This window comes from Sceloporus undulatus, chromosome 6, assembly GCF_019175285.1.
Source record: "Sceloporus undulatus isolate JIND9_A2432 ecotype Alabama chromosome 6, SceUnd_v1.1, whole genome shotgun sequence".
Classification (NCBI taxonomy): Eukaryota; Metazoa; Chordata; class Lepidosauria; order Squamata; family Phrynosomatidae; genus Sceloporus; species Sceloporus undulatus.
This window is the reverse complement of record NC_056527.1, coordinates 28,557,325-28,583,115: the sequence shown is the minus strand read 5'-3', so window position 1 is coordinate 28,583,115 and position 25,791 is coordinate 28,557,325. Positions and strand designations below refer to the sequence as shown.

The following is a 25,791-nucleotide window of genomic DNA, read 5'->3' as shown; positions in this document are numbered from 1 at the left end:
GGTCATGTTTCCTACAGCAATTAGCCAACTGGATGGGTGCTTCCCCCCCCCTCCTTTTTTAAAAAAAAACTGACGGCAGTGTGCGCATATTTTGTCAAATTTAAAAACTGCCAGGTGTGTGTGTGTGTGTGTGTTGTTGTGTGTCTTTGGGTCACTACAGATTATGGATCTTCCTCTGCCTCCGTTTTCAACCCCAAAATGCAATCTAATGCCATCTCTGCATCCTCCCTCCTTGTGACCCCAGAATGCCTCATAATTTAGAAAAAAAACTCTTGCAGAGTGAGGTGCCATGCTGAGAGCAAGCTAATGAAAGGGAAATGTAGCACAAGCAGACACATTCTATCTATATATGTATCTACCTGTAGAAAAAGTATTTGCATAGTCAAAAAAAAAAAAAATACAAAAAGAGAGAGAGAGAAAGCTGCCTGTGAGAGCGAAGGCATGTTCTGTTCCCTGCCTTCTCTCTGACCTCATTCCCTCCCCTGAACTTGACCCTTCACGCTGCTCTTTCTTCCTCCACAATTCTGCCCTTCATGGCCCCCTTCTTTCCCATGGCTCCTTCTTTTTCCTCCTCCTCCTCCTCCCGATTCTGGCCTTCATGGTCCCCTTCTTTCCCCCAGTTCCTTCTTCCTCCTCTTCCTTCTCCTTCGCCCCAACGAAGGGGAGGCATGTCCCGCCCTCTGCCTTCCCTCTGACCAAATTCCCTCCCCTGAACTTGACCCGATCATGATCGGGGACAAGTTCATATTTGTCGGACCCAGTTTTTCTCAAAAGATACAGCTTTTATTCCACTTTCAAAACACCCGCGCCAAGGGGCATTTGCCCCTGATGGGTGAGAAAGCCTTGTTTTTGCTTGCGGAAGGATCATGGCCAATATGAACTTCCTGTGGTTAATCCGGGTTCTGATCCAGGGTAAAAGGTAGTCCGAATGGCTCCTATGATTCTATGGCGGGTTACATACCGCTGAGAAGCGGCAGTCTGGCTCCGCCTCCGCTTGCAGCGTCCAGGAACCGCAGCCTTTAAACCGTGTGGCTCCTGGAAGCTCCGAGGAAGGAGCGTGGAAATTGCGCTCCTTCCTGGGCCCCAGGAAAAGACGCTGCGTGGCGCTAGTTGCGCACTCGGGCATCACTTCTGGGGTGTGACGTGCGGATGCAGAGCGTCCATTACGTCAAGATGGCGGCAGCCATGTGGAACGGCCGCCGCCATTTGTTACGGACTCAGTCCGTGCTAGGGTTAGGGGCATCTGGAAGAGACGCCCCTTTCTAACCCTAGCACGGACTGAGTCTGTCCTAGGGTGCCCGTTTGTAACGGGCCCCTATTTGTTTCAGAAACACCCAACTATGTATTCATGCTCCCAAAGAATACTTAAAGAAAGAAAAAATATGACTCATACTTTCCAACACTAGCTTTCTAGTTTTCTTTGAAAGTGTTTACTTTTCAAACAAACTGTAACACTATTGCTTGGCTTGGTTCACCAAGGTGATATATTATTTCCTGCTTTCTATCCTTTACTTGTACAAACATTTCAATGCTCATTCAGTCACCAGAAAGCAGGTCAATACACTTGAGAGGTGAGCTCCACATTTTAAAATACTGAATACATAATAGACAGCACATAAATCACAGTAACTCATTTTATTTTTCAGGTCTTCAAACTTTACAGTTTCCCTTCTTTCCCCTTAAAACATCTTATAGGTGTGGCCAATAGAAACTGCATTCTTTGTTCGTCAAATCTAGCAAAGGTTATAAGCATGCAGTTTCCACCCAAGAACAGTGCGGTAAGCTTCTGCATTTTTCTTTAGCATCTTCTTTACATATGGCTCTCAGTGCCTTTTCTTCCAAATGAGTCATACACTATATAAACAAGATAAGAAATCAGCTTAAAATTAGAAACGATTGTGTGCACCATGACCATTCCAAGATACCCCAATTGCTGCTGCAAGTGAATCTACAGTGCTATATAAATTAATAATAATAATAATAATAATAATAATAATAATAATAATAAGGAGAGGATGACATTCCCTTCCCCATCCATGAACAGAAGTCAACTGAACTAACAGTGGGCATTCATTAGTACAGGTGAGTGAATTGTGTCCTTCATTGCATGGAAGGCAAGGAACTACTTTAGGGAGCCCAGGGCTGGTTGTGTGGTATAGACCACTCCTCAGATCAGCTGGGAAGCAATTGTTGAGGGTTCCTGACACAAAATACACCGTGACTGCACAGAGGGCGTTTTCCATCTCGGCCCTGCAGCTTTGGAACTCCCTTCCCGATGTGATTCCACCTCTCTCCCCGTTACACGAGCATTTTTAGCTAGTTATTGTGGTTTTTAATCTTGTATTTTTATCTTGTTTTTAATAATCTGTTGTATTGATATGGATTTTTATGTGGATACTGTTTGTAAATTTGTACATTGTGTAGTACTTTGTTGTAACCCGCTTTGATTTCCCAGGAAAAGCGGGCTATAAATAAACAGATTATTATTATTATTATTATTATTATTATTATTATTATTATTATGTAACTTCCAACATTTGAGGGATGAAAACCAGGACATGTGTGGCCAAGCAACATCAGAGTATGGTCAAGTTGGAAAAAATATTAATGAAGAACACATATGCTAGCAGAGGGTGCAGCAGTTTGTTTTTGCCTGAACCTACAGGGATGAATCCATCCTTTCCTCTCCTCTCCCACACTACTGAGTTAGCGAAGGCCCAAACCAACACACCACAGGACTAATCCAGTTTGAGATCACTTTAACTGCCCTGTCTCAGGGTTAGGGAATCCTGGAATTGTAGGTTATTGTAGCACCAGAGCTCTCTGACAGTGAAGATTAAATATCACACAAAATTAGAGTTCCCTGAATTCCCTAGCATTGAGTCAGGGCATGTTAAAATAGTCTCAAAATGGATTATTTTTGCAGTGTGTTTTCGCCCTAAGTGCAAACTACTTTGAATTTAGTTCTCAGCAGCTGAAGTAAGCTGGGGGCAAAGAAGAAAACTAGACGAAGAAAGAGAAATTGGGGCATTTTGAAAGCAGCTGAAAAAGTTGGATAATAGAGGATTAACTAAATCAGGACAGTTGGAGAGTACACTTCTACAGTGGGAAGAACATTTGCAACATTTACTGCTTGTGGGAACCATTGCCTCATTCTGTTTAATGGTAGTACCAGCACGTCTATGCACACTGCCTTTGCAGTTTTAAGACTAACTGGATCCACTGTCTACAGTTACACACCCAACTATTGTACTATAGGTATGTATGTATGTATGTATAAAGTTACAGTCATAAAATCACAGAGCTGGAAGGGCCCACAACTGACATCTAGTTTGATCCCCTTGCCAAGCAAACTCTGGCCTTACAAATAAATCACTTTGCAATCTGAATCAATGGATTGGTTCAGCAGCGGAGTTCACACTACACACTACATTTGCCCGATTGCATTTTCTTGCTGTAAAAGAAAACAAAATACCCCATTTGTGGTTCACATTGTTGAATGATTTGATTCAATTTAAACTGTTTCCTGTCGGAGTATCTCAAAATAACCCACTTGTAGTTCACATTGGCAAATGAATCGGTTCAATCTGAAGAGTTTTCAGGTGGATTGTATTTCTAAGTCTGTGTCTGTGAAACAAAGCAGAATGGCTACCCTTGGATAGATGGAATTAATTTTCACTGGAAGACATGCAGCCTAGTCATTAGATACTTATAGATAAATTGGCTCTCCATATCTATGGATTCTTTATCCATGGATTCAAGCATCCATGACTTGAAAATTTTCTAAAAGGTTATACATTCCAAAAAGTAAACCTTGATTTTGCTATTTTATATAAGAGACACCATTTCATCATGCTGTGTATTTAAAAAATCAGATGGAAGTAAATTCTACAAAGACAAAGCATGCTGTATCAATAAACCTAACCTAGGTCCAAAACACACTGCAGAAATAATCCAGTTTGAGATTACTTTGACTGCTGTGGCTCCATGCTATGGAATTCTGGGAATTATAGTGTGTTGTGGCACCAGTGCTCTCTGACAGAGAAGGTTAAATGTCTCATAAAACTACAGTATCCATAATTCCCTAGCATTGAGCCAGGGCAGTTAAAGTGGCGCCAAACTGCATTGATTGTGCAGTGTGTTTTGGACCCAAGATTCTTGCACCATCTAAAGGCCAAACAATTTTATTTTGGTGTGTGAGTTTTCATGCGTGGCCAAGAGATATGCTCTGCGTTCAAAAGAAGGAAATGAATACGAAGGAAATGAGTAAATGTGACCTTTTCCCAGCCAGGAGTGGCTGGTGGTGTTATGAATAAACAAAACTCCAAGAGGGAAGGCAAATGCTGAAAAAGAAATGATTTTGTATTGAGCAACACATTTTTAGGATCAGCTGAAACCAGAATCCAAATGTTGATTTGCTGCTTTCATGCTAGATATCCTTTGGGAACATGAACTCGTGTTAGATATTTCAGAGAGCAAGAAAAAAAAATATGAGGACATTTTTTTCAGATAGGAAAAAAGCATGAGGACATTAGCCAAAATAAGCATGTAATCTCAAACATGTCCATGAAAGTACTGGTTATGGAAGCATCCAAAATCTACAAAATGGCTGTGGCTGTTGGGGTGTTATTGTGTTTTACTGCATGACCTAGGCTACACAGCTACCTTTGGATATGTTCTCTAAGGGCCAAAACACACTGCTGCAATAATCCAGTTTGAGACCGCTTTTAACTGCCCTGGCTCGATGCTAGGGAATTCTGGGAACTGTAGTTTTGTGAGACATTTAGCCTTCGAGCCTTTTCTGTCAGACAGCACTCTGGTGCCACAACAAACTACAATTCCCAGGATTCCATGGCATGGAGCCATTGCAGTTAAAGGGCTGTCAAACTAAATTAATTCTGCAGTCCAGATGCAGCCTGAGGAGGAGAGAGAGAGGTCCCAAAGACACTGCAGAAATAACCAGTTTGGGACAGCTTTAACTGCCCTGGTTCAATGCTGGGGAATTCTGGGAACTGTAGTTTTGGGAGCCTGTGTTTAATTCTGTTTTAAAGGGGGGTTGTAATATTATATATAAAAGTATTGTATGTTGGATGTTTTAACTATTTTTTTTTTTACAGAAAAACCTGGTACAAATAACAGTTTTATTTATTTATAATTCTGTCTGAGAGAGCTCTGCTGCCACAATAAACTACAATTCCCAGGATTCCCTAGCACTCAGCCAGGGCAATCAAAGCAGTCTCAAACTGGATGATGATAATGATTATTATTGATATTATTATTATAACAATAATAAATTCCTGCAGTGTGTGTGTGTGTGTTGTTGGGCCTAAGGTCGACTTCCACTAGGCCTCAGCCTAATGAAAAATCATGGCGCCAACTTCCTTCCTTTAACATGGGACTTGTAGCGTTTTGCACCACAGAGATGCAGCCTGACAGGAATAAAATGAGGCTGAGCCTCCATTTTGCTCAGGAAATGGTTGAAACCATTGAGGCCAGAAAAGAGGGGAGGAAGGGAGGGTCGAGCGTGTGTTTCTCATTGAAGGCTGTTGTATCAATAAACCTCCAGAGGCTTCCCTCTGGATAGAAGAAATAACTAGAGGCCCTCCTCCTGGGCTAGGCCCCAAAGCCTTCCCTAATCCCTCCTCCTCCTCCTTCTATGGACTTGGTGCAGTCAAGGCCTACTCGAAGGTGGAGCTTGGAGCCAGGGCTGGACAAGGGAAAGGAGGAGGCAGAGAGAGAGAGACCATCATGGCGTACGCAGGGCACCCGGGAGCCGGCGGGGGCTACTACCAGGGAGGGGTGAGCATGGACATTTAATCAGAAAGCCCCCATTGATTCATCGAAAAACAAATATGAGGGGGAGCAGAGGATTTGGGGGGAACGAAAACGGGGGCCTCTCCCTTTAGTCCTGCCTCTTAGGCCAGCTTTTAACGGTTTTGAGCCAGGTTTTTTAAGGGTTGACAAACCAGGTTTGAAAACAACATCATAAATACATAGACAAGACACCAGAGACACAAAACCTGGTGTTGCTTTTTAAAAAAATCCTGGTTCTATGTCTATCTGTCTCTCTCTCTCTCTCTCTCTATATATATATATATACACACACACACACACAGTGTTGTTTTTAAACCTGGATTTATATTTAGATGTATATATGGTGGTGTTTTTAAACCAACTTATAAAATATCTATATAGTGTTGTTTTTAATCATGGTTTTATATATGTGTGTGTGTGTGTGTGTATAGTTTTTTAAACATGGGATTATATATATAGCGTTTCTTAAATCTGGTGTGTGTGTGTGTGTGTGTGTGTGTGTATATATATATATATATATAATTTTAGACCTGATTTGTGTGTGTGTGTGTGTGTGTGTGTGTTTATGGTGGTGTTTTAACCTGGATGGTGGTGTTTTTAAACCTGCTTATTATATGTGTGTGTGTGTGTGTGTGTGTATACACATATAGTGTTGTTTGTAAACCTGGGTATACACTCAGCCCTTCTTACACACGGATTTTTTATACACAGATTCAAGCATCCACGGTTTGAAAATGTTCAAAAAAAGATAAATTTCAAATATCAAACCTTGATTTTCCATTTTGTAAAAGGGAAACCATTTTGCTGTCATTATATTTAATGGGACTTGAGCATCCATGGATTTTGTTATACACAGGGATCTTGGAACCAAACCCCAGCATGTAACAAGGGTCCACTGTGTGTTGTTTTTAAACACACACACACACATATGATGTTGTTTTTAAATCTGCTTTTATATAAGAAATAAATAAATTATCCCGCTTTTTGTAAAAACAATCAAAGTGGCTAACAGCATATAAAATCATACAATAGTATTATATACACAGTATTCCCCCCCCTTAAAAAAGAATGATCCAGTTTGCAATTAAAACTACATAAGACATTAAATATAAAATCAGATAGTCATGGGCAGAGTTATAACATAATACATAGATGTCCATAATGTATGGGAGTGGTGTTGTGTGGTTATTATATGGCCGAGGACTTTATTCCAGAAAGGCCTGCTGGAAGAGGTCTGTCTTAATTGCTTTCTTGAAAGCATCCAAGCTGGTGATTTGACGGATCTCATCCGGCAGGCCATTCCACAGACTGGGAGCGGTTGCAGAAAAGGTCCTCTGGGAGGTAGCAACTAACCTGGTCTTTAAAGGTTGCAATAGGTTCCTCCCAAAGGACCTGAGAGCATGGGGCGGATTGTATGCAAGTAGGCGATTCCTTAACTAGCTGGAGCCCAAGCCATGTAGGGCTTTAAAGGTGATAACCAACACCTTGTACTGTGCCCGGAAACTAATAGGCAGCCAGTGGAGTGACTTCAGAAACCAACCTGGCTGCCATATTCCGTACCAGTTAAAGTTTCCGGACTGGGCACAAGGGTAGCCCCATGTAGAGTGCATTGCAAAAATCGAGTTGTGAGGTTACCAGCGCATGCACTACAGTTTCCAGGTTTCCCAGTTCCAGGAAAGGGCACAGCTGGCATATCAGCTGAAGCTGATAACAGGCGCTCTTGACCATCACATTGACCTGGTTTGTCAACTGATATATATATGTGTGTGTGTGTGTGTGTGTGTGAGTGAGTGTGGTTGTTTTTAAACCTGGCTTTATATAGGTTTAGATATATGGTATTGTTTTTGAACCTGCTTATATATATATATGGTGTTTTTAAACCTGGTATATATGTGAGTGTGTGTGTGTGTGTACATATTGTGTCTCTGCATGTCATTTCCGACTTACGGCCACACTAAGGGAGTGAATCTAAATTCTTAGGTTCAGCAGGCATTTGAAGAGGTGTCACATTGAGGATGGAGCAAGCTTTTTTTCTGCTACTCCAGAGAATAGGACATGGAACAATGGATGGAAGCTACAAGAAAATAAATTCCACCTAAACATTAGGAGGAACTTCCTGGCAGTAAGAGCAGGTCAGCAGTGGAACACACTCCCTTGGAGTCTGATGGAGCTGAGAACCTGGTAGCATGAGCTTTCCTAGACCTGAGCCTAGGACCTGGTAGTGTGACCTTTTCTAGACCTGAGCCTACTTCCTCAGGTGAGATGGAGTGGAGAGTCCAGAAACAGGCCTATACAAGTCGTTTGTATGTGTGAAAATGTTGTTTCAAAACCCTGTGGTTTGGAGATTAATCAACATTCTCACACACAAACAGCTTCTATAGGTCTGTCTGTGGGTTCTCCACTCCACCCCATGCATCTGAGGAAGTAGGCTCAAGCTTAGGAAAATTCATGCTTCCAGCTTGTTTATTTTGTCTCATAGATGCTACAAGATCCCTTTGCACTCTGGAGAACAGGGTTTGAATCTGCTTAGCCATGGAAACCCATGGGGTGACTTTGGGCAAGTCACACTCTCTCAGCCTCAGAGGATGGCAATGGCAAACACCCTCTGAAGAAACTTGCCAAGAAACCCTGCAATAGAGTCACCATAAGTCAAAAATGACTTAAAGGCACATAACAACAACATGGCATACTGTAAGGTGGCTTCCTCCTTTACGTGAATAATGCCATCCTGTGACTACTCAGACGTCCATCCCAGTGTACATAGTGCGACCTGTTCTCAGTTACATGGCGTATGTGTCATACAGTGGTTCAGCTACTTAGAGCAGTGTTATTTTTGCAATATGGTAAAGGAGTGGATTTTTCCACTTGTGTAATAATGCTTTGGTCCATGGAGTGGGGCATTTCAAGGTCCAGTTCACACAACCTCTGAGAATGTGAGGGCTGTATCAAATGTTTGAAAGGCCTCAGTGCATTGGCTCCCTGTCTGTGGTGTTCTGGTTGGGCTGGACCTACTAAAGGTGAAAGTCTGTGTACAATAGAAATAATATTTCCTGCTTGCCTAAACAGGGTTTTCTTAATGTTCAGCTGCAAACTTCCCTTTGCACTTATTTCCTTGACTTTCTTCAGTAATTCTTTGCCATTTTCTGCTAGTAGGATGGTATCTTCTACATCTCAGATTGCTGATGTTCCTTCAATTTTCATGCCTCCTTCCTCTGAGTCTAATCCTGCTTTACATATATGTTCAGCATACAAATTAAACATATAGGGTGATAAAATGCAGCCTTGGCAGACTCCCTTGCCAGTTAGAAACTATTCAGTTTCTCTATATTGTGTCTCAACAGTAGCCACTTGTCCTGAGTACAGGCTATGAATCAGGACAGTCAAATGTTGTGGCGCACCCATATCTTTCAATGCAATTCATAGGTTTTCATGAGCTATATAATCAAAGGGTTTGCTATAATCTATAAAGCACAGGCTGGTTTTCTTTTTGAAATTTGTTGGTGCACTTCATTATCCAACGTATGTTTGTAATATGATCCCTAGTATCTCTTCCTTTCCTGAACCCATCTTGGACATCTGGCATTTCTTGCTCCAAGTGTGGTAAAAGTGTGTGTTGTAGAAATTTCAGCATCACTTTACTTCCATGGGAAATTAATACAGTGGTCCTATGGTTACTGCCTACTCCTTATACCCTCTAATAAACTAAGCTGCATGATTCACTCACTTATTAATTGAGAAATAAGCAAAACATATAGCTTAGTTTGTTAAAAGGAAAGAGTAAATATTAGCTATTTACTCTGTCTGTCTGTCAATAAGAATATTCCTTTGTTGTATTAAGTATAAACAACTCCGCCCCATAACTACCAGCATCTGTTTCTGGAAAGCTCTGAAACTTTAGACACTCACCTGAAAAGGTACCTGGCTAAAGAAAATCTGGTTTGTCACCTGTTTTCTTTCTGGAGTGGAATTCAGGTGATGCAGGAAAGTTATGGGACAGTGAAACAGGAAGAAGACTTGAAATGTGAGAGGAAAACACTGTCCATTATGTAGCTTCCTGTTATTTCCTCAACAGAACAAAACAGTTGTAAGAATGACTTTGGGTTGGATCCAAATGGAACACATAGAAAATTTTCCCATTGAAAACCATATGATAAGCTAGACTTTATTATAAGGCATGCTGATTTAAGTGAGGTCAAATTTCATTTAGGCTGCATCTGCACTGCAGAAATAATTCAGTTTGACGCTACTTTAACTGACATGGCCCAATGCTATGAAATCCTGGGAATTGTAATTTGTTGTGGCACCAGAGCTCTCTGGCAAGGAAGGCTAAATGTCTCACAAAACTACTATTCCCAGAAGCCCATAGCATCAAGCTGTGACAGTTAAAGTGCTGTCAAACTGGATTATTTCTACAGTGTGGATGCAACCAGAATTGACAGAGTGGTCTTCAAATGATTGGATGGGGGATTTCATGGTAGAGGAACTTCCACTTCCTTTGCCTGGCCCCGTCAGTTGCCAGAAAGGACAACGTTTACCCTTTCCTTGTTTCATTGTTGTTGTTGTTGGGGTTTTCTCCTATAGTCCTTCCAGATGCTACCATTGGGAGAAAGAATAACATCATCTCAAGCTGGTGGGATTTACTGACCTGATTCATAAATGTATGGCGTAAACTAGGGAACCTTAGACCCAGACAGCTGTTCCCTAAAGATCTTGCGATGTCCCATAATATTTTGCTAGTTTTCAACTACTGTAAATACTCAACTATAAGTCGAGAAATTTATGCCCCAAATGGACTCCAAAATCAAGGATTGACTTATGGAAGGGTCAATAGGTTACTACAGCTGATAAAGTTCATTAAAAAAAAGTGCCCATCTTCCTCTGTAGCTAAGTAAACAGTCCCCATTTGAGTCCCGGTGCCGGCAGCCTCTCCTCTCTTCGTGAGTGAGTGTGTGTGTGAGAGAGAGAGAGAGAGTGAGAGAGAGATCCTTCAGCCCTCCCTTGCAGCTGGAGCTAACAAGCAGCTACTGAAGGAAGGGAGAAGGATGCAGAGAGAGGGAGCATGCCCAGGCTTGGACCCCATTTTGCAAACCATGGGTCTGGAAATGCTGGGGTTAAAGGCAAGCCTGGGGTCCTCCTTTTTCCCTCCAAGCCATGGGTCTGGAAATGCTGGGGTTAAAGGCAAAGCTGGGGGCCTCCTTTTCCCCTCCAAGCCATGGGTCTGGAAATGATGAGGTTAAAGGCAAGCCTGGGGTCCTCCTTTTTCCCTCCAAGCCATGGGTCTGGAAATGATGAGGTTAAAGGCAAGCCTGGGGGCCTCCTTTTCCCCTCCAAGCCATGGGTCTGGAAATGATGAGGTTAAAGGCAAGCCTGGGGTCCTCCTTTTTCCCTCCAAGCCATGGGTCTAGAAAAGCTGGGGTTAAAGGCAAGCCTGGGGTCCTCCTTTTCCCCTCCAAGCCATGGGTCTGGAAATGATGGGGTTAAAGGCAAAGCTGGGGTCCTCCTTTTTTTTCTATGGAAGCCATGGGTCTGGAAATGCTGGGGTTAAAGGCAAGGCTGGGGTCCTCCTTTTTCCCCCTGCAACCAATGGGTCTGGAAATGTTGGGGTTAAAGGCAAGGCTAGGGTCTTCTTTTTTTTTCCTGCAAGCCTTGAGTCTGGAAATGCTGATGCAAAGAAGTGTGTATGTATGTGTGTATGTGTATGCATGCACCCAGACTTGTTTCCCCATGCTGATACTGTGACCCTTGAGAGAGGTTCAGAGAGAGAGAGATGTAGAGCGGAAAGTGGTGCTTTGTTTCCCCCTTTAGATCTTAGATGCCCTCGACTTATCCACGGGTCATATCAAAATCATGAATTCGGCCTCAAAAACTGCCCTCGACTTATACATGAGTATATACGGTATGTCCACAGAGCTCTTTATATATGCACCAGGGCAGCTGTGGTAATGGCAGCTGTTGGCTTTCATGAGTGGGAAAATGAATCTGGTCTGGATTTCAATCCATACTTTAAAGGTGCTGTCTAGGGTACTGCAGTCTTATCCCTCAAAAGGTTTGGCATCTTGGATAGATCCCCTAAAAGCTCAGAATCACTGCCTTACTTAAATTGAAATCCCTACAGCTCTGAGTTGAAAGTGGCATCTTACCAACCAACTACCTCTTTGTTGGTGAAGCAGCATTTGGCCAAATCCAACAGCAACTTAGCTGGCTTCTGGCTAGCTTTAGGGTGGCTCTGCTAATCTGGATCCAAAGCTGTGTTGTGCCTATCTCCCCATTACACAAAATATGCCCTTCTATATAAGTACAGTCATCCCTCCATATTTGCAGCTTTGATATTTGTGGATTTGATTATTCACGGATTTCATTAATATGTTCTCTCTAGGACTGCCTAGGTCCTCCAGTGCAACTCTGTGGTCAACTTTAACTTTCAGTTGCACTGAAAGACCATTTGTAGCTACTCGAGTGCCATTCTATGGTCAGTGTATGTTGGACATTGACCGCAGAGTTTCACTGGAGGACCTAGAGATTCCTAGAGAGGTGTCCTCTCAGGTAAAAACATTGTGTTTTTGTTATTTGCGGTTTTTCCATATTCACGGGGGTCTTGTTCCCCTAACCCTAGCGAATATGGAGGGACAACTGTAATTACATGCTATGGTTGGAAATGAACAACTAGTATGCATCATTGTCTAGGAAGTATACAAAATCCCAGTGGGGAGTATCAATTGAAGCCATGGTTTAAACTGGTCTGCTTGTCAGTTTAAAACATTCTCAAGTATTTCCATCAGATCTAAACCATCAGCAAATCAGGTTGATCGTTGTTTCATCAAACCACAAGTTATTACAGAACAGCCTTCAAAATGAGCATTGCAGGATTCAAAAAAATGGCATTTTGGCTTATAGCTCCATGGACTGGGAGTGGACACTACTCTGAATTGTTATTCCCAATAAGCATACATCATGAATCAGCTAAAGTTATGAACATTTTAATTGTACCTAATTTCATTTCTAGTATGGAAGTGCTCCAGGAGGGCCAGCTTTTCCTGGACAGGCCCAAGATCCTTTATATGGCTATTTTGCTGCAGTGGCTGGGCAGGTATGGTGTGCTCTTATTATACTATTACAACAATACAATTAAGTTACTGATCCATTTGTATGATGTCCCTTAATCCATCTTTATTCTAGATTTTGCTGTTACTATTGTTTACATTAATGGAGTGATGTACATTGCTTTCCTCTCTAGTTTTTACCCCACAGCAGCCCTGTGAGGTAGATTAGCCTAAGAACTGGCCAAGGTCACCTTGTGAGTTTTATGGCTGCATTGGGATTTGCATCCAAATAGCCTTAGTGCTAGTTTAGTGCTAACCACTATACCATTTCTCTCTTTCTTCCTCCCTCTTTCTCAATCTTTTTCTGTCTCCTGAAAGATATAAAGTACATCTTTCTCACTGCCATGGCTCACATGTGTGTGTGTGCCTTCAAGTTGCCTGTGGACTTAAGATGACCCTATAATGCATTTCATAGGGTTTTCTTAGGCAGGAAATAGTCAGAGGTGGTTTGCCAGTTCCCTCTTCTGAAATATAGCCTGCAGCACCTGGTATCCATTGGCAGTCTCCCATCCAAGTACTAACCAGGGCTAACCCTGCTGGCTTCCAAGCTCAGACAGGATCTGGTGCATACTCCTTGTTTTTAAAAGATCATCACACACCACCATGAGTTAACTGTTAGCCATTGAATTTTTTCCCCTCAGTTGGATATTTCTTCACTATCACATTCTATTGCAGTGATGGCGAACCTATGGCACGCGTGCCAGAGGTGCCACTCAGAGCCCTCTGTGGGTATACATGCTGTCACCCTAGCACAGAGTTTGCCAGAGTCTCTTACTAGAAAGCCAGAGGGACGTGGCACTTAGCAATAAATAAGTGGGGTCTGGGTTGCAGTTTGGGCACTCGGCCTATAAAAGGTTCACCATCATTGTTCTATTGTCTCTGTTTTGTTGCCTCACATAGCTGGAAATAGCAGAGCTTCTTGCTAGCCAAAAATCCCTGCAGTCTTGCAGACTGCCAGTGGCACTGATCCATCTGTTGCCTTTACACTATTCTGTAGAAAACGACCAGAGAATCAGAATGAGGTGGGATTTGGTATGATGAATATCCTTAAGCTTTCCCTTCACATGTGGCGATTATTAATTTCTGTCTCTTGTTTGCCACAAACTGTAGCTTACCACAAACAGGAAGGTGGTTGTCTGTGCTTGGAGCTTTGTTCCTGTGAGGGTATACTCGGAAGAATTTCACAATGGTTTTCTGAAAACCAGGACCAGAAATTTCTTGTATCTGTGCAGTAGGGAAGGCAGTAGTGCACAAGCTTATTCTTGCAATGCCAAGTCATCATACTGGCTTTGTGTCTCAGTGGCTCTGTTGTCTATGACTTCATCTTCACACTCCACTTTTTGCTCCATCACCCAGCAAAGAAGGAGACTGGGGTGAGGATAGGCTCTCTTGCTCACTGAGGCAGGAAACAAAGCATTATGCTGTCATCCTGCAACTTGTTCTGCATCACATAATGGAAAGAGAAGGTCTTGACAGCAGTGATGTTTCAAACCTTCCAGCCCCAGAAAAAGGGCATAGCAGCAGCATCCAAACACCAAGCCATGGCCCAGGAAGAGGAGAGGGATGCAGCAATGGTGCTGTCACCTGCCTCTCTGGAAAAAGGATGGAGCAGGAAGAAAAGAAGAAGGGAGAGGGGAGGAAGGAGGAGTGGGGGAAGGAGAACAATACAGAGATGGAACCAATGACAGTGTCTCCCCTCAGGAAAGAGGAGTATAAAACCATGATGCACCAACCATCCCAGTGACTGGTTGTACTACAGAGCAGATTATTTCAGCAATACATAGCTCTCTGTAGAGCTGACCTCTGGTGCAGTGGAGGCACAATAATGGTGTGGTTGCATCCTCCTCTTCCTTAGTGCCACCTCTTCCTCTTGTGTTGTGGGTGGGCATCAATTGAAGATCTCTGTAGGACAGGAAGGAGGAACAGTTGGGGCCCTGCCAAGACAGGGGAAGCTGCACATCTGCTGTTTTGGTAGCTTGCTGCTGGAACCAGTTGCCTCATACAGCCTACTGCCAGAGTTGGCCCCTCATGAGAATCTTTAAAGCTTAAAGAATAGGAAATACATTTTATTTTCACTTGTTTTTTCTGTTTTTCAAAGGATGGGCAAATAGATGCTGATGAGCTTCAGAGGTGTCTGACCCAATCAGGAATTGCTGGTGCCTATAAACGTAAGTGAACAGATTTAAAGACAAGGCCATCAATTTTACTGTTGTTCCTGACTACAGCTTTGAATCTTTTAGTCACCTACGTTTTGGCTTACCATTCAGCAGTTAATTTAATGGGTCTCTTAGTGTTTGTTGTCTTGCTTTTCTTTCCTATGTTGTTTTTTTCCCACATTCTTGAATACTTGAAGAAAAAATATAGAATTTGTTGCACTTTACAAATTCTAATGTGTTAATATAGGATAAGAAGGAAATATTCCATTCAAGGATACTTCTGAATGACTCCTTAAGAAACTTTATTTTTCTTCTTCCAAAACTGTTTTCCCCCCACAAATTTTGGGAGGGGACAGTGGAGAACAATAAATACACTTGGATAAATAATATCTTTTGATTAATTATGAACATCAATAGTTATCTGTGTGGGCTAATGTATTTTTCTTATTTTTCTTTGAACAGCTTTCAACCTAGAGACATGTAGGCTCATGATCTCCATGCTTGATGTATCCTTTGAGAATATATGATTTCAATTGCATTGTGGATTCCAGACTCTTTATCATTTTGATCAACTTCTTCTGGAGACATTCTATTTATTTTTAAACTGGATGCAAAACTGAACACAGTACTTCCAACAAAGTCTGACCTAAGTAGAACAGAATAGTATGGTTAGGTATTTGCAAATACTATTATATTTTTAATCTAATATGAGATACAATATATGTTTATCCACAAGAGTGAACTTATACTATTCCTCTTTTTGCATCTCCCTATTAAAATCTTATAATGCAGTCCTATACATACTTCTTTGGCAAGAAGTCTTGTTGAATTCAATAGGACTTTCTCTCATGTGAGTACAGGACTGCAGCTTAATGCAGTACTGTATAATTATTTAATTAAAACAGGCCAACCTTAGAATGACCTTCATCCAAAGAACTATAGTCCTTCCAGAGTGATGATACTGAATTCAAGACTATTATCTTGCATTTGCTTTGCTACTGGTATTACTTGTTCCTTAGCTACAACTCAGAGAGATATGTCTGGCATGCTGGGTTTCAATGAATTTAAAGAGCTCTGGGCAGTGCTGAATGGTTGGAGGCAACATTTCATGACTGTGGACACTGATAGAAGTGGTGCAGTCGATTCACAGGAGTTGCAGAAGGCCTTGACAGGCATGGGTGAGTTGTGAAACCTCTTCTAGATGGAAATCCATTCCCGCTAAACAAATGCACTAGCCATTCTTTATGGAGTGTACCTTCAGAGTTTTTAAAAGTTACTTTTTGTACTACAACTCCTGGAATCTCTCGGGAGCATGCAATTGGCTATGGTGTCAAGGAGGAATTCTTGGAGCAAGATTCAAACAAATTTTCCCCCAAGCTCAGTACAGCCCTCATTGACTATCAATAAAAAACCCAATCCTCCTCTTTACAACATTGTGTGTGTGTTGTTTGCCTTCAAGTTGTTTCTGGCTTATGGAAACTCTAAGGCAACAGTATCACAGGGTTTTCTCGACAAGTTTCTTTATAGGGGTTTGTCATTGCCATACTCTGAGGCTGAGAGACTATGTTGTTTTCTAGGGAGAGGTCAGGCTTGATTTGCTCTTGGGTCTGTTATTTGTCTTTTGCCAATCCATGGTATCTGCACTCTTCTCCAGCACCACATTTCGGATTAGTTTATTTCCTTCCTATCAGCTTTCTTCACTGTCCAGCTTCACAACCATACATAGAAATTGGAAGTAGAATGGCACAGCCAATCCTTGCTTTAATATTCAGTGATATTGCTCATTGCTGTGCAGTTAGGTGTACTTTTTTAGTATGTAATATGTATTTTAAGTGTTTTTATTGTTTTAATGTTAACATTTCAAAAGTACTGTTTTAATTGGATGTATGGTTTAATGCTTTTTAAACTTTTGTACTCCATTTTCTTTTAGGTGTGCTCTTTTAGCTCATATTGCATGCCACTTTGAGTCCCAGTCAGGAATAAAATGGGATATGAATCAGATAAATGAATAAATAATATCCATAACATAGCCTGTCAAACCACAAGAAAAACAATTTATTGTAATTGTGACATAAGCTAGCAAAGCAGGTAATAAACTCAGGTTCTTGTAACTGTAGTCTTATGTAAGTGCACAGCAATTGCTCAGCATTCAACCCCCACTGAGCATGCTTATTCTTTATTGGATTATTTGGGGGAGTCCACCTCCTCTTCCTTAGGGTTTTTCCCCCTCTTAAAAACAGGAGTAGGATACTTTTACAGACTTCAGCATTTTCCTAAACCTTCAAATATTTCTTCTGTGGGGATAGTGCCATTTTGACTACACAAGGATTCAGTTTGCTATAAGCATACAGTGGTACTTAAAAACGTTACTTTTGGGACTACAACTACCAGAATCCCGCTGCCAGGATTCTGAGAGGTATAGCCCAGAAAAGCAACATTTCCATCCTTTGGTGTACAGACTATTCTTTCAATTTGTTTTGTTCTGAGTCTTGTTTCTGCCCTTTCATCTAGGATACAGGTTGAGTCCCCAGGCAGTCAATGGAATTGTGAAACGATACAGCTCTCGTGGAAAGATCTCGTTTGATGACTACATTGCCTGCTGTGTTAAACTCAGAGCTCTCACTGGTATGCTTTAGCTCTTAGCTGTATTATTGGGATTATTGGGAGAGTCATTCAATTGAAGTTTACCTAATGGGGAGAAATCCCTAGAACAATAGAATTAGGTCCTTAAAGGACATTTAATCCAGTCTCTTGCTGAATGAAGAAAATACAGTGTTTGATGACCTCTTGTGAAGGAAAGACCATTAGGTGGTGGTTGTTGAACTATTCTTACCATTAAGAATCAAGACATTTCCTTTAATGCTCAGTTGAAAACTGCCCCCCTGTAACTCCAGCCCCTTAGACTAAGTCTTTTTCGGCAGAGGAAGCAGCAGAGAGCTTATCTATCTCTTCTATGTGCCAGACCTTCAAGTATTTGAAGAGCTCTTTAATTTCTCTCCCTTGCCACTTTTGTAGAGGCTAAACTAACCCAGTTCCTTCAAGCATTCTGTCTGAGTTATTTTTCATATTACTTCTAAAAGTGTCACATCCAGAATTAGTCACAGACAGTACTCCAAACAAACGCAAAGTAGGGCAAAATAAAGTGGGACCATGAGTTCCTGTAATTTGGTGACTATATTTCTGTTAATGTAGTCCAACTGTAATAACCATTGCTGATTCTGCTAACTTTTGTTTAACTGTAATGCAGAAATTTCTTTAAATGTACACTTCGAAGGCAGGTATCTCCTATGTGGCCTTGACTAATCTGGTGTCCTCCATGTGGACTCCATCAATCATGACCTCCAGCTGCCACAGCTTATCTTGTTACTGTACATTCGACATCACTTTCCTATAAGTGCCAACTTTGGTTTTGTCTGTGTTGATTGACATTTCAACCGTTTTAGCCCAGTTTTCAGTTTATCTAGTTAAACGAATTGTACTTCGACTTTGAAGGTGTTAGTGGATGTCCCATTTCAGTGTCTTCACATTGATATGGATGGCCTGTATCCATTTATCAAAGCCGTTCATAAATATTGGCAAGGACCGGGCTAGGACAGATTGAGCATAGTATTGTGAAGTCCCCAATTCCATCTGACACTTAATCTTTTAGCTCTTGAACTATTTTATTAGTGAGTTCTGTTAATAATAATAATAGTTGTATTTGTATTTTCTCCCGCCTCCTGCGGATCGAGGCGGGATTTTATCAATAAATAGCATAGTACAGATATAAAATACAATCAGTAAACACTGACATTATTAGTTCAATTATATATGATCATAGAATCGTAGAGTGGGAAGAGACCACTAGGCCATCCAGTCCAACCCCTGCCATCAGGAAATCAAATCAAAGCATCCCTGACAATGGCCATCCACCGTCCATTTTAAAACCTCCAAGGAAGGAGACTCTATCACCCCTGGGAGTGTCATTCCACTGTCGAACAGCCCTTACTGTCAGAAGTTCCTCCTAATTCGGTGGAATCCTTTTCCTGTAGCTTGCATCATTGTTCCGGGTCCTTCTCTGAGCACAAAAACAAGCTGCCCCTCTTCAATATGACATCCTTTCATATTTAAACAGGGCTATCAATCACTCTTAACCTTCCTTTCTCCAGGCTAAACATCCCCAGCTCCTAAGTCGTTCCTCATAGGGCATGGTTTCCAGACCCTTCACCATTTTGTCGCCCCCTTTGGACACGCTCCAGTTTCTCATGTCCTTTCTGATTGTGGTGCCCAGAACGGACACAATATCTAGGTGGGGCCGACCAGAGCAGAATCAGTGGCAATTACTTCTCTTGATCTAGACACTATAATACTTAGAGATACCTGCTCATTCAAGAAAAGCTTGGTATTCAGTGCAAGGCCATTCCTCTCCTATATTGGAAAATGAGTTGTCATAACCTGTGCGTAGATATGTTTAAATAGCTTGGTGTTGGCTGTCATTTTTATACTCTGCCTCCATGCTATTCTTCTCTGTGTGTTTCATATTAAGTTGTTCCATCATGTGACTTTTCCTTGGATTTTTATATGTGCAAAAACCTCATGCCCTGTTTCAAGTGGGTGGGAACCTTCTTCAAAGTGTGCTGAGAAATGATCACACCATTTAAAATGTTGCAATCGCCAGATTCATAAAAAAGTTAGCATAGATTTATTTTTCCAGAAGAGTTATGTGAATTAAACCATGTGGATACTGTAACTTTTCCCGACACAGTGATTCCGAAACTTTGGTCGTACAGATTTTTGGACTTCAGCTCCCAACTTCCTGGCTTCTGAGCTAAAGCCAAACACCGGAAACAAATTTGGGGACCACTGCCTTAACAAATGGGTTTTCCTGAAGTTGTATAACCAATTGGTAAACACCACACTGTGTTAACTACAGTAGCACATACACACCCTTGTTTAATTGGGTTTCATTAAACGTTTCGTAAACCACTCTTTTTATCTCTTACTTTTGCTCTTCCATATACTGGAACATACCTAATAACATAACAATAGCTCTGCTGCAGAAGACACAACTGTGTCAGCTTGGGTCAAGTTTGGCTGAGAATTGTTCGCAATCTATCCCATGTCAAGCAGGACCCAAAGTTTTCTGATATCCTGAGAAGAAAGAGGCCTTGGATAACCAAGCAGGTGAAAAACCTAATCTTCCTCCCCCAAAGAGTGTGCTAATAAACAAGGTTAGCAACACTTAAAGCAGCAGCAGTGGGTGTGTTTATAGACACCAGAGACAATTTTAGAAACCAGCTTGTCGTGGTGTTTTTGCTCTCTCTTATAAACTTATGTGGTAGATATTTAGTCGTACCTTTGTGATCCTGGCTTACTCTTTACATCTGGTCCTGTTAACACATGATTCTTCCTGTACTTTTGTTTTTACAGATAGTTTTCGAAGAAGGATCGCCCACAGGGATGGTAAACTTCCAGTAGATGATGTAAGTAATAGGGATGGGAAGAGAATATTTGTAATTAGTGCACCCTTCTTTTAGGCAGGGGATCTGTTCTGGACACACACACACCCCTGCGTAAAAGAAATAGCGCGTAGCTCGAGCCATCAGTAATGTGGCCGTGCTTGTGGGGTGGGGGCGGCGGTGCAGTGCCACAGCACACACCATGTTTCTTCCAGCGCAAGTACCACACTTTCTGGCGCTGCTTTCAGCGTAGCTGAAGCAGCTATAATGCGTCGCATATGACATGGGCACACTGTATTTGTTCCCAAGTTAAAAAATTTCTGACAGTTGGAGAACCCAAGGGAACATAAAGGCCAGTGGCACTTGCAGTTTCTTCTTCCCAATATTCAAATGTCCCAAAGTATTGTGGATATGAAAAACAATAGTGTCCTTAAAGAAATGGGTTCCCCGGAAGAAGAGTCTCATTCATATATGATGGGACTGCAGCCTTTCAAGGAATTCTGATAGTGTTTTTGAAAGGAATTGGTACCAGCTCCTTGGTAGCAATAGTTTACCAGGCTTGCACCTATCTCTATGGGACTATAATTCACAGATCCCCGACCACGACTGGTCGTGGTTGGAAAGTGAAATCAATAGCTGGAGACCCCTTTATAGCCAGGGGATGCTATATTGGAAGCTTCCAGGTATTGTTGGATGTCCAGCCAGCTGTTAGATGATAATGTCTGGTTTGGAAAAACCAGTGTGGTATTGTGGTTTGAGTTACCCTACCCTAAATACCAGGGTTTGAAGCCCTACTCTGCCAGGAAATCCACTGGGTGACCTTGGGCAAATCACACTCTCTCAGCCTTAGAGAAGCAAGGCAAACCCCCTCTCTGAAAATTCTTGTTGAGAAAACCCAATAGGTTGCCTTAGGATCTTCTAAAATCAAAACGTTGAAGGCATATGCACAACACAATAAGAAAATATAAACCCACAGATTACCACCTCTGCTTAAAGGCATATTAGTATACAGTATTGCAGCATAGAGGTTTTTATATGGGCACTTCATATGGTTTTGTTTGTTTTTTCACAGTTCATACAGTGTGTCAGAGCATTATTCAAGCTGAGGAGAGACTGATGAGCATGACCACTCCACTTGTTTTGCTTGCACCAAAATATCGTGGCTGTGTAACTAAATGTGGTATTTGCATATTTATAATATTGTTTATATGCTTTAGTTTTGATAACTAACAAAGAAGGAAATTAAATAAATCATGTTTAAGTTCTGTCTTGCATATTAATCTGCTCAATGTCAAAGTAAAAATGTGTTTGGTTTATCATCTCTTCCTGTACTTTGTTACATTGCTCATATTGGAATGTGTTTTGTACCTTTGCCACCCAAATGGCCAAAGTAGGAAGGTGGGTATACTAAAATTAGTGTATAAAATCGATCTTGCCTCAGGAATATATTTGGAGCCCAAATCAGCTGAAAAAAATTCTGCTAACTAAGCAGGGTATTACTTTTATAAATGATAATCAGTTTGTACTTCTAACTTTACCACCACAACCCCCCCCCCCCCCCACCGCCCTTGGTTTTTTAACTAACAAGAAACATTAGGTTGTAATTAATTCACCTCTTGCCATGCGGATTATTCTGAATCAGCTCTCCTAACATAAGATAGGGGCTTGCATTAGGGACTATCAAGTGTGGGGTTACTTTACACATGGGCATGTTCTTTTGTGCGCAGACAGGGTGGATCCCCTTTCCAAAAGCCTCCTCCTTACTGGTGAACAGTCTCTGGAGCCCCTGCAAAATTATTTATGCTTTGTGGGGAGTGGCTAAGATCTGTACTCCATACTTGTAGCCAGATGCAAAATGAGTATATCATTGGGACACCAAGCCCTCCGAAAATCTCAGTAACTCCTGTATAATTTTTGTGTCCAGCCACAGGATGTAACAGCTACTTTTCCAATCACCCACACATCACAAAGCATAGATGGCCATGCAAGGGGCTTCAGAACTGTTCTGTGCTCTCAGGGATGGTATATGGCCTGCCTAGTGCAGGCCAGCATGCAGACCTACTATGCTAATGCCAAGCCTCACAGGATTGGGCCACTATTGGTTTAAGGTCATACTTGCCTAATGCATGTTAGCCAACTTTAAACATGACATTTTTCCTATGTATTGTACTGAAAGAGGTTTACAAAATAAATCACAAAGGTAAACCACGGAGAGTTGGTGAGGGTGAAACTTAAATTAGAGGGAGGTTCTTTGTAGGAAGCGGAACAACTGTGGGCCCTCAGGAGGATGTTGGACTACACTCTAATTTCTTAGAGTTGGCTTTGACTGTAAATTGTGGAGAGGGCAGTCAACATTTTGTGAGCTATAGTTTACTCTCTACTACTTTATAACCTGAAGTACACCATCTGTGTCATGTTCCTTATTGCCACAATATTACTTTTTAATAACAATTCTTTCTGAAATATGTCTTTGCTAGAATATCAGTTATGTGCACATTCACAGTTACGACAGGAATTCAATACGTAGCTTCTCTTTAGTTACAAGAATATATTTAGTAATATTATTCTTAAGTATAGTATACTTCATCTACTGACATCTTATTATATTATACAATAGGTCCTGGATAAACAGTTTCATTTGCCAAACATGCCATTTAAAGACAGAAACTTGATGGATCACTTTACATTTTCAGAATTGTTAAAAATGTACAAATCTGGATAGAGATTTTGGGGGAACCTATAGTGAAGTGAACCTTTATGTTCCCAATGTATGTATGGCTATTAGGCATTTACAGTCTGCCCATTTTACTATGCCTTGATTGAATAATCTGAGAGAAAATAAATACATCAGGGATACTAAGCAAGAGCTGTATCTTGTTGGAGCACGGCAAATTTAGTTGAAACATGTGGTCATAACGCCAGTCATGGTCTTGCTTCTAAAAAACACAGAAAGGTTGTTTTACAATTCTAACACATTTTATTTTATAAAAAACTACTATCACTTCATCAGATCAAAAAACCAGCCCCAAATCCCTGTTGGTCTTTAAAGCGCCCCAACTACTTAAGTCTTTTTACTCTGCAACAAATTAACTGGAAACTGCTGGCAGCAAAAGTTTTTTCTAACCTTTCAGCTTTTTGATTGCTTCGTTAACAAACTTGGAAAATGTCATCACCTGTAGCTATGTGAATTTGTTTCTGCTTTTTTTCATCTGCATTTAAATGGAATTTAAATCTGGTATGATCGCAGCAAAGAACTGGGCTTTCGCTTTGTGAGAAATCTCTCACGGTGAACTCATGATACTTTTTCACATTGCTCCATGTCTTGCAAATTTAGCCAGAAACAAATTTAGCTGGATTTTTTTGTGTATCAGGGCTGACTGACTGGGAGGAGTCTATAAGTCAAACTGGAAAGTCTGTTTGCAGACACAATACTGGTATGTAAAATAGTAAGGGGGATTAAGACTACTTACAGGCCTGTTACAGACAGCCAAAATAAAGCTGCTTCGAGTCACAGTGGAGTATGGTGTTTCAATGATGCACATCCTAAGAGTCCAAAGCCACCAAGGCCACGCTCCAGTCCTTAGGGATGGAGTGTGGCTTGGTGCGACTTCTGGACCTTAGGATGCATGAATCATGGAAGGACCATACCTCCACTGTGACTCGAAGCAGCTTTATTTTGGCTGTCTGTAACAGGCCATAGTTTATTTTGGCAGTCACTATTCACCAACAGGATTTCCTAGTGCCTCTTCTATTTAGTTTAAGTATACAAAAAGTTACATTAAAAGGTGATACAGGATTCTGGTGGACATATTTAAACTGTAAAGCAAAATAGTATCTGCATTATCCTCAGGACCTGTATAACAAATTGTTGCTAACAAGTTTAAGAGTAACAGTTCAGCTAATATTCTTTAAGGAAAGGTTACAAAGCAAGACTGTCTAAGTAGTTCAGGAAACAGTCAAATACTGTGACAGTCATTTGTAGTGATTCTTTTGAGCATTAACATAGAAGAAATATGTTAGCAGCACATCAATACTTCAGTGAATATTCCAGTAGCATTGTAGTGATATCTGTGAAGCACTGAGCTTAGGCTGGCAGTGAAAACAAAATGGAAGCTTCATATATTAACAAAATAAAGCAGTAGCTAGCTACAGTACTGTAGTTAGTTCAAATGGTTATTAAATTTGGGTGACTGAATTATCTGACTGGCAGGAGTAGGAAAGCTTTTCTGGCTCATAATCCACATTCCAATTTCAGAAGAATCTTGCCTCTTGGTCCCTATCCACCCAATTCCTCCCTTCACTATTGTGTCTGGAAGGGAATGCCTCCCCCCTCAAGTCCTCTTTTAGTCCCAGGAGAGGTCTTTATTTATGAAGGGCTACATGATTCCCATTACTGGATGGAGGGAGACTTTCCCACCGGACGTAGAAAGCACAGCTTAGTTCTATGCATCTCAAGAATAAGCCCAAGTGAGAACAAAACCATTTACAAAACCGCAAACAGACACCACACCAATACACTCATTTGAAAGTTGTTTTTTACTGATGTTACAATGCATTAGTAACAGTGGGAACCAGTCATTTTGTATTCAATATTTTTATCATCATGAAAAGTGCAAGATTTGAGACCCGCAAGTCACAACTTTACAAAAAGGAACATTTTATTCAATAATATGAAAGCTGGCTTGATGCATTTGGATACCATATGATAAAAATATCTTGTTCAGAGCTACAGTGATATATAATGGGCCAGAGCTTGGGAAAGTTAAATTTTGAAGATAACAAATGGCAGATTTTTTCAACCTGGCATGGCCAGCATTCTGGGAGCTGTATTCTAAAAATTAGCTTGGCAAGCTCTGTAATGGGCAAGGCTTTACACTGGAATTTGTCAAAATCTGGTCTATCAAACTGGACAGAGCTGGGAGATTTCCATATAGCAAAACAATGACAAGATGCAACATGATTAGCCACTGTGACAGAAACAATCTCAGGCAGGGAATATAATTTACTATTGGTTCGTGCCATATGGGATAGTTTTTAAAATACCTTAAATATAGATTATTGGCAACACAAACACGCAATTAAAAAAGTAAGCAGTCTGACATACTGTATACTGAATATATTGCTGAAGTGTTCATACTGAAAATAGTTTCAGCAGCAGACTTAAAATGTGATCAGTGATACCATGAAAAAAGTCACAACAATTATAATAAAGTATTGAAAATGCATGGCAACCCCATGTTATGTGGGGGTTACATTCCATTCAAATTAATGGCATTAAAAGCA

General features: G+C 41.1%; 1 protein-coding gene across 1 annotated transcript; it reads left to right on the top strand.

Annotated features, from left to right (window-relative positions):
- Nucleotides 1–5,642: 5,642 nt before the first annotated feature.
- SRI (sorcin) lies at nt 5,643–21,012 on the top strand. Its single transcript, XM_042472047.1, has 8 exons — nt 5,643–5,799; nt 12,818–12,901; nt 15,013–15,082; nt 15,533–15,576; nt 16,101–16,248; nt 17,582–17,695; nt 20,480–20,532; nt 20,836–21,012. The coding sequence occupies exons 1-8, from the start codon at nt 5,749–5,751 to the stop codon at nt 21,010–21,012; spliced, it is 741 nt and encodes a 246-aa protein (XP_042327981.1). The 5' UTR covers nt 5,643–5,748.
- Nucleotides 21,013–25,791: the final 4,779 nt, after the last annotated feature.

Coding starts and splice junctions, on each gene's coding strand:
- SRI (XM_042472047.1), top strand. CDS start 5,749: ATGGCGTACGCAGGGCACCCGGGAGCCGGCGGGGGCTACTACCAGGGA. Junction 5,800..12,817: donor GGGGCTACTACCAGGGAGGG/GTGAGCATGGAC, acceptor TTTCATTTCTAG/TATGGAAGTGCTCCAGGAGG. Junction 16,249..17,581: donor GAAGGCCTTGACAGGCATGG/GTGAGTTGTGAA, acceptor CCTTTCATCTAG/GATACAGGTTGAGTCCCCAG.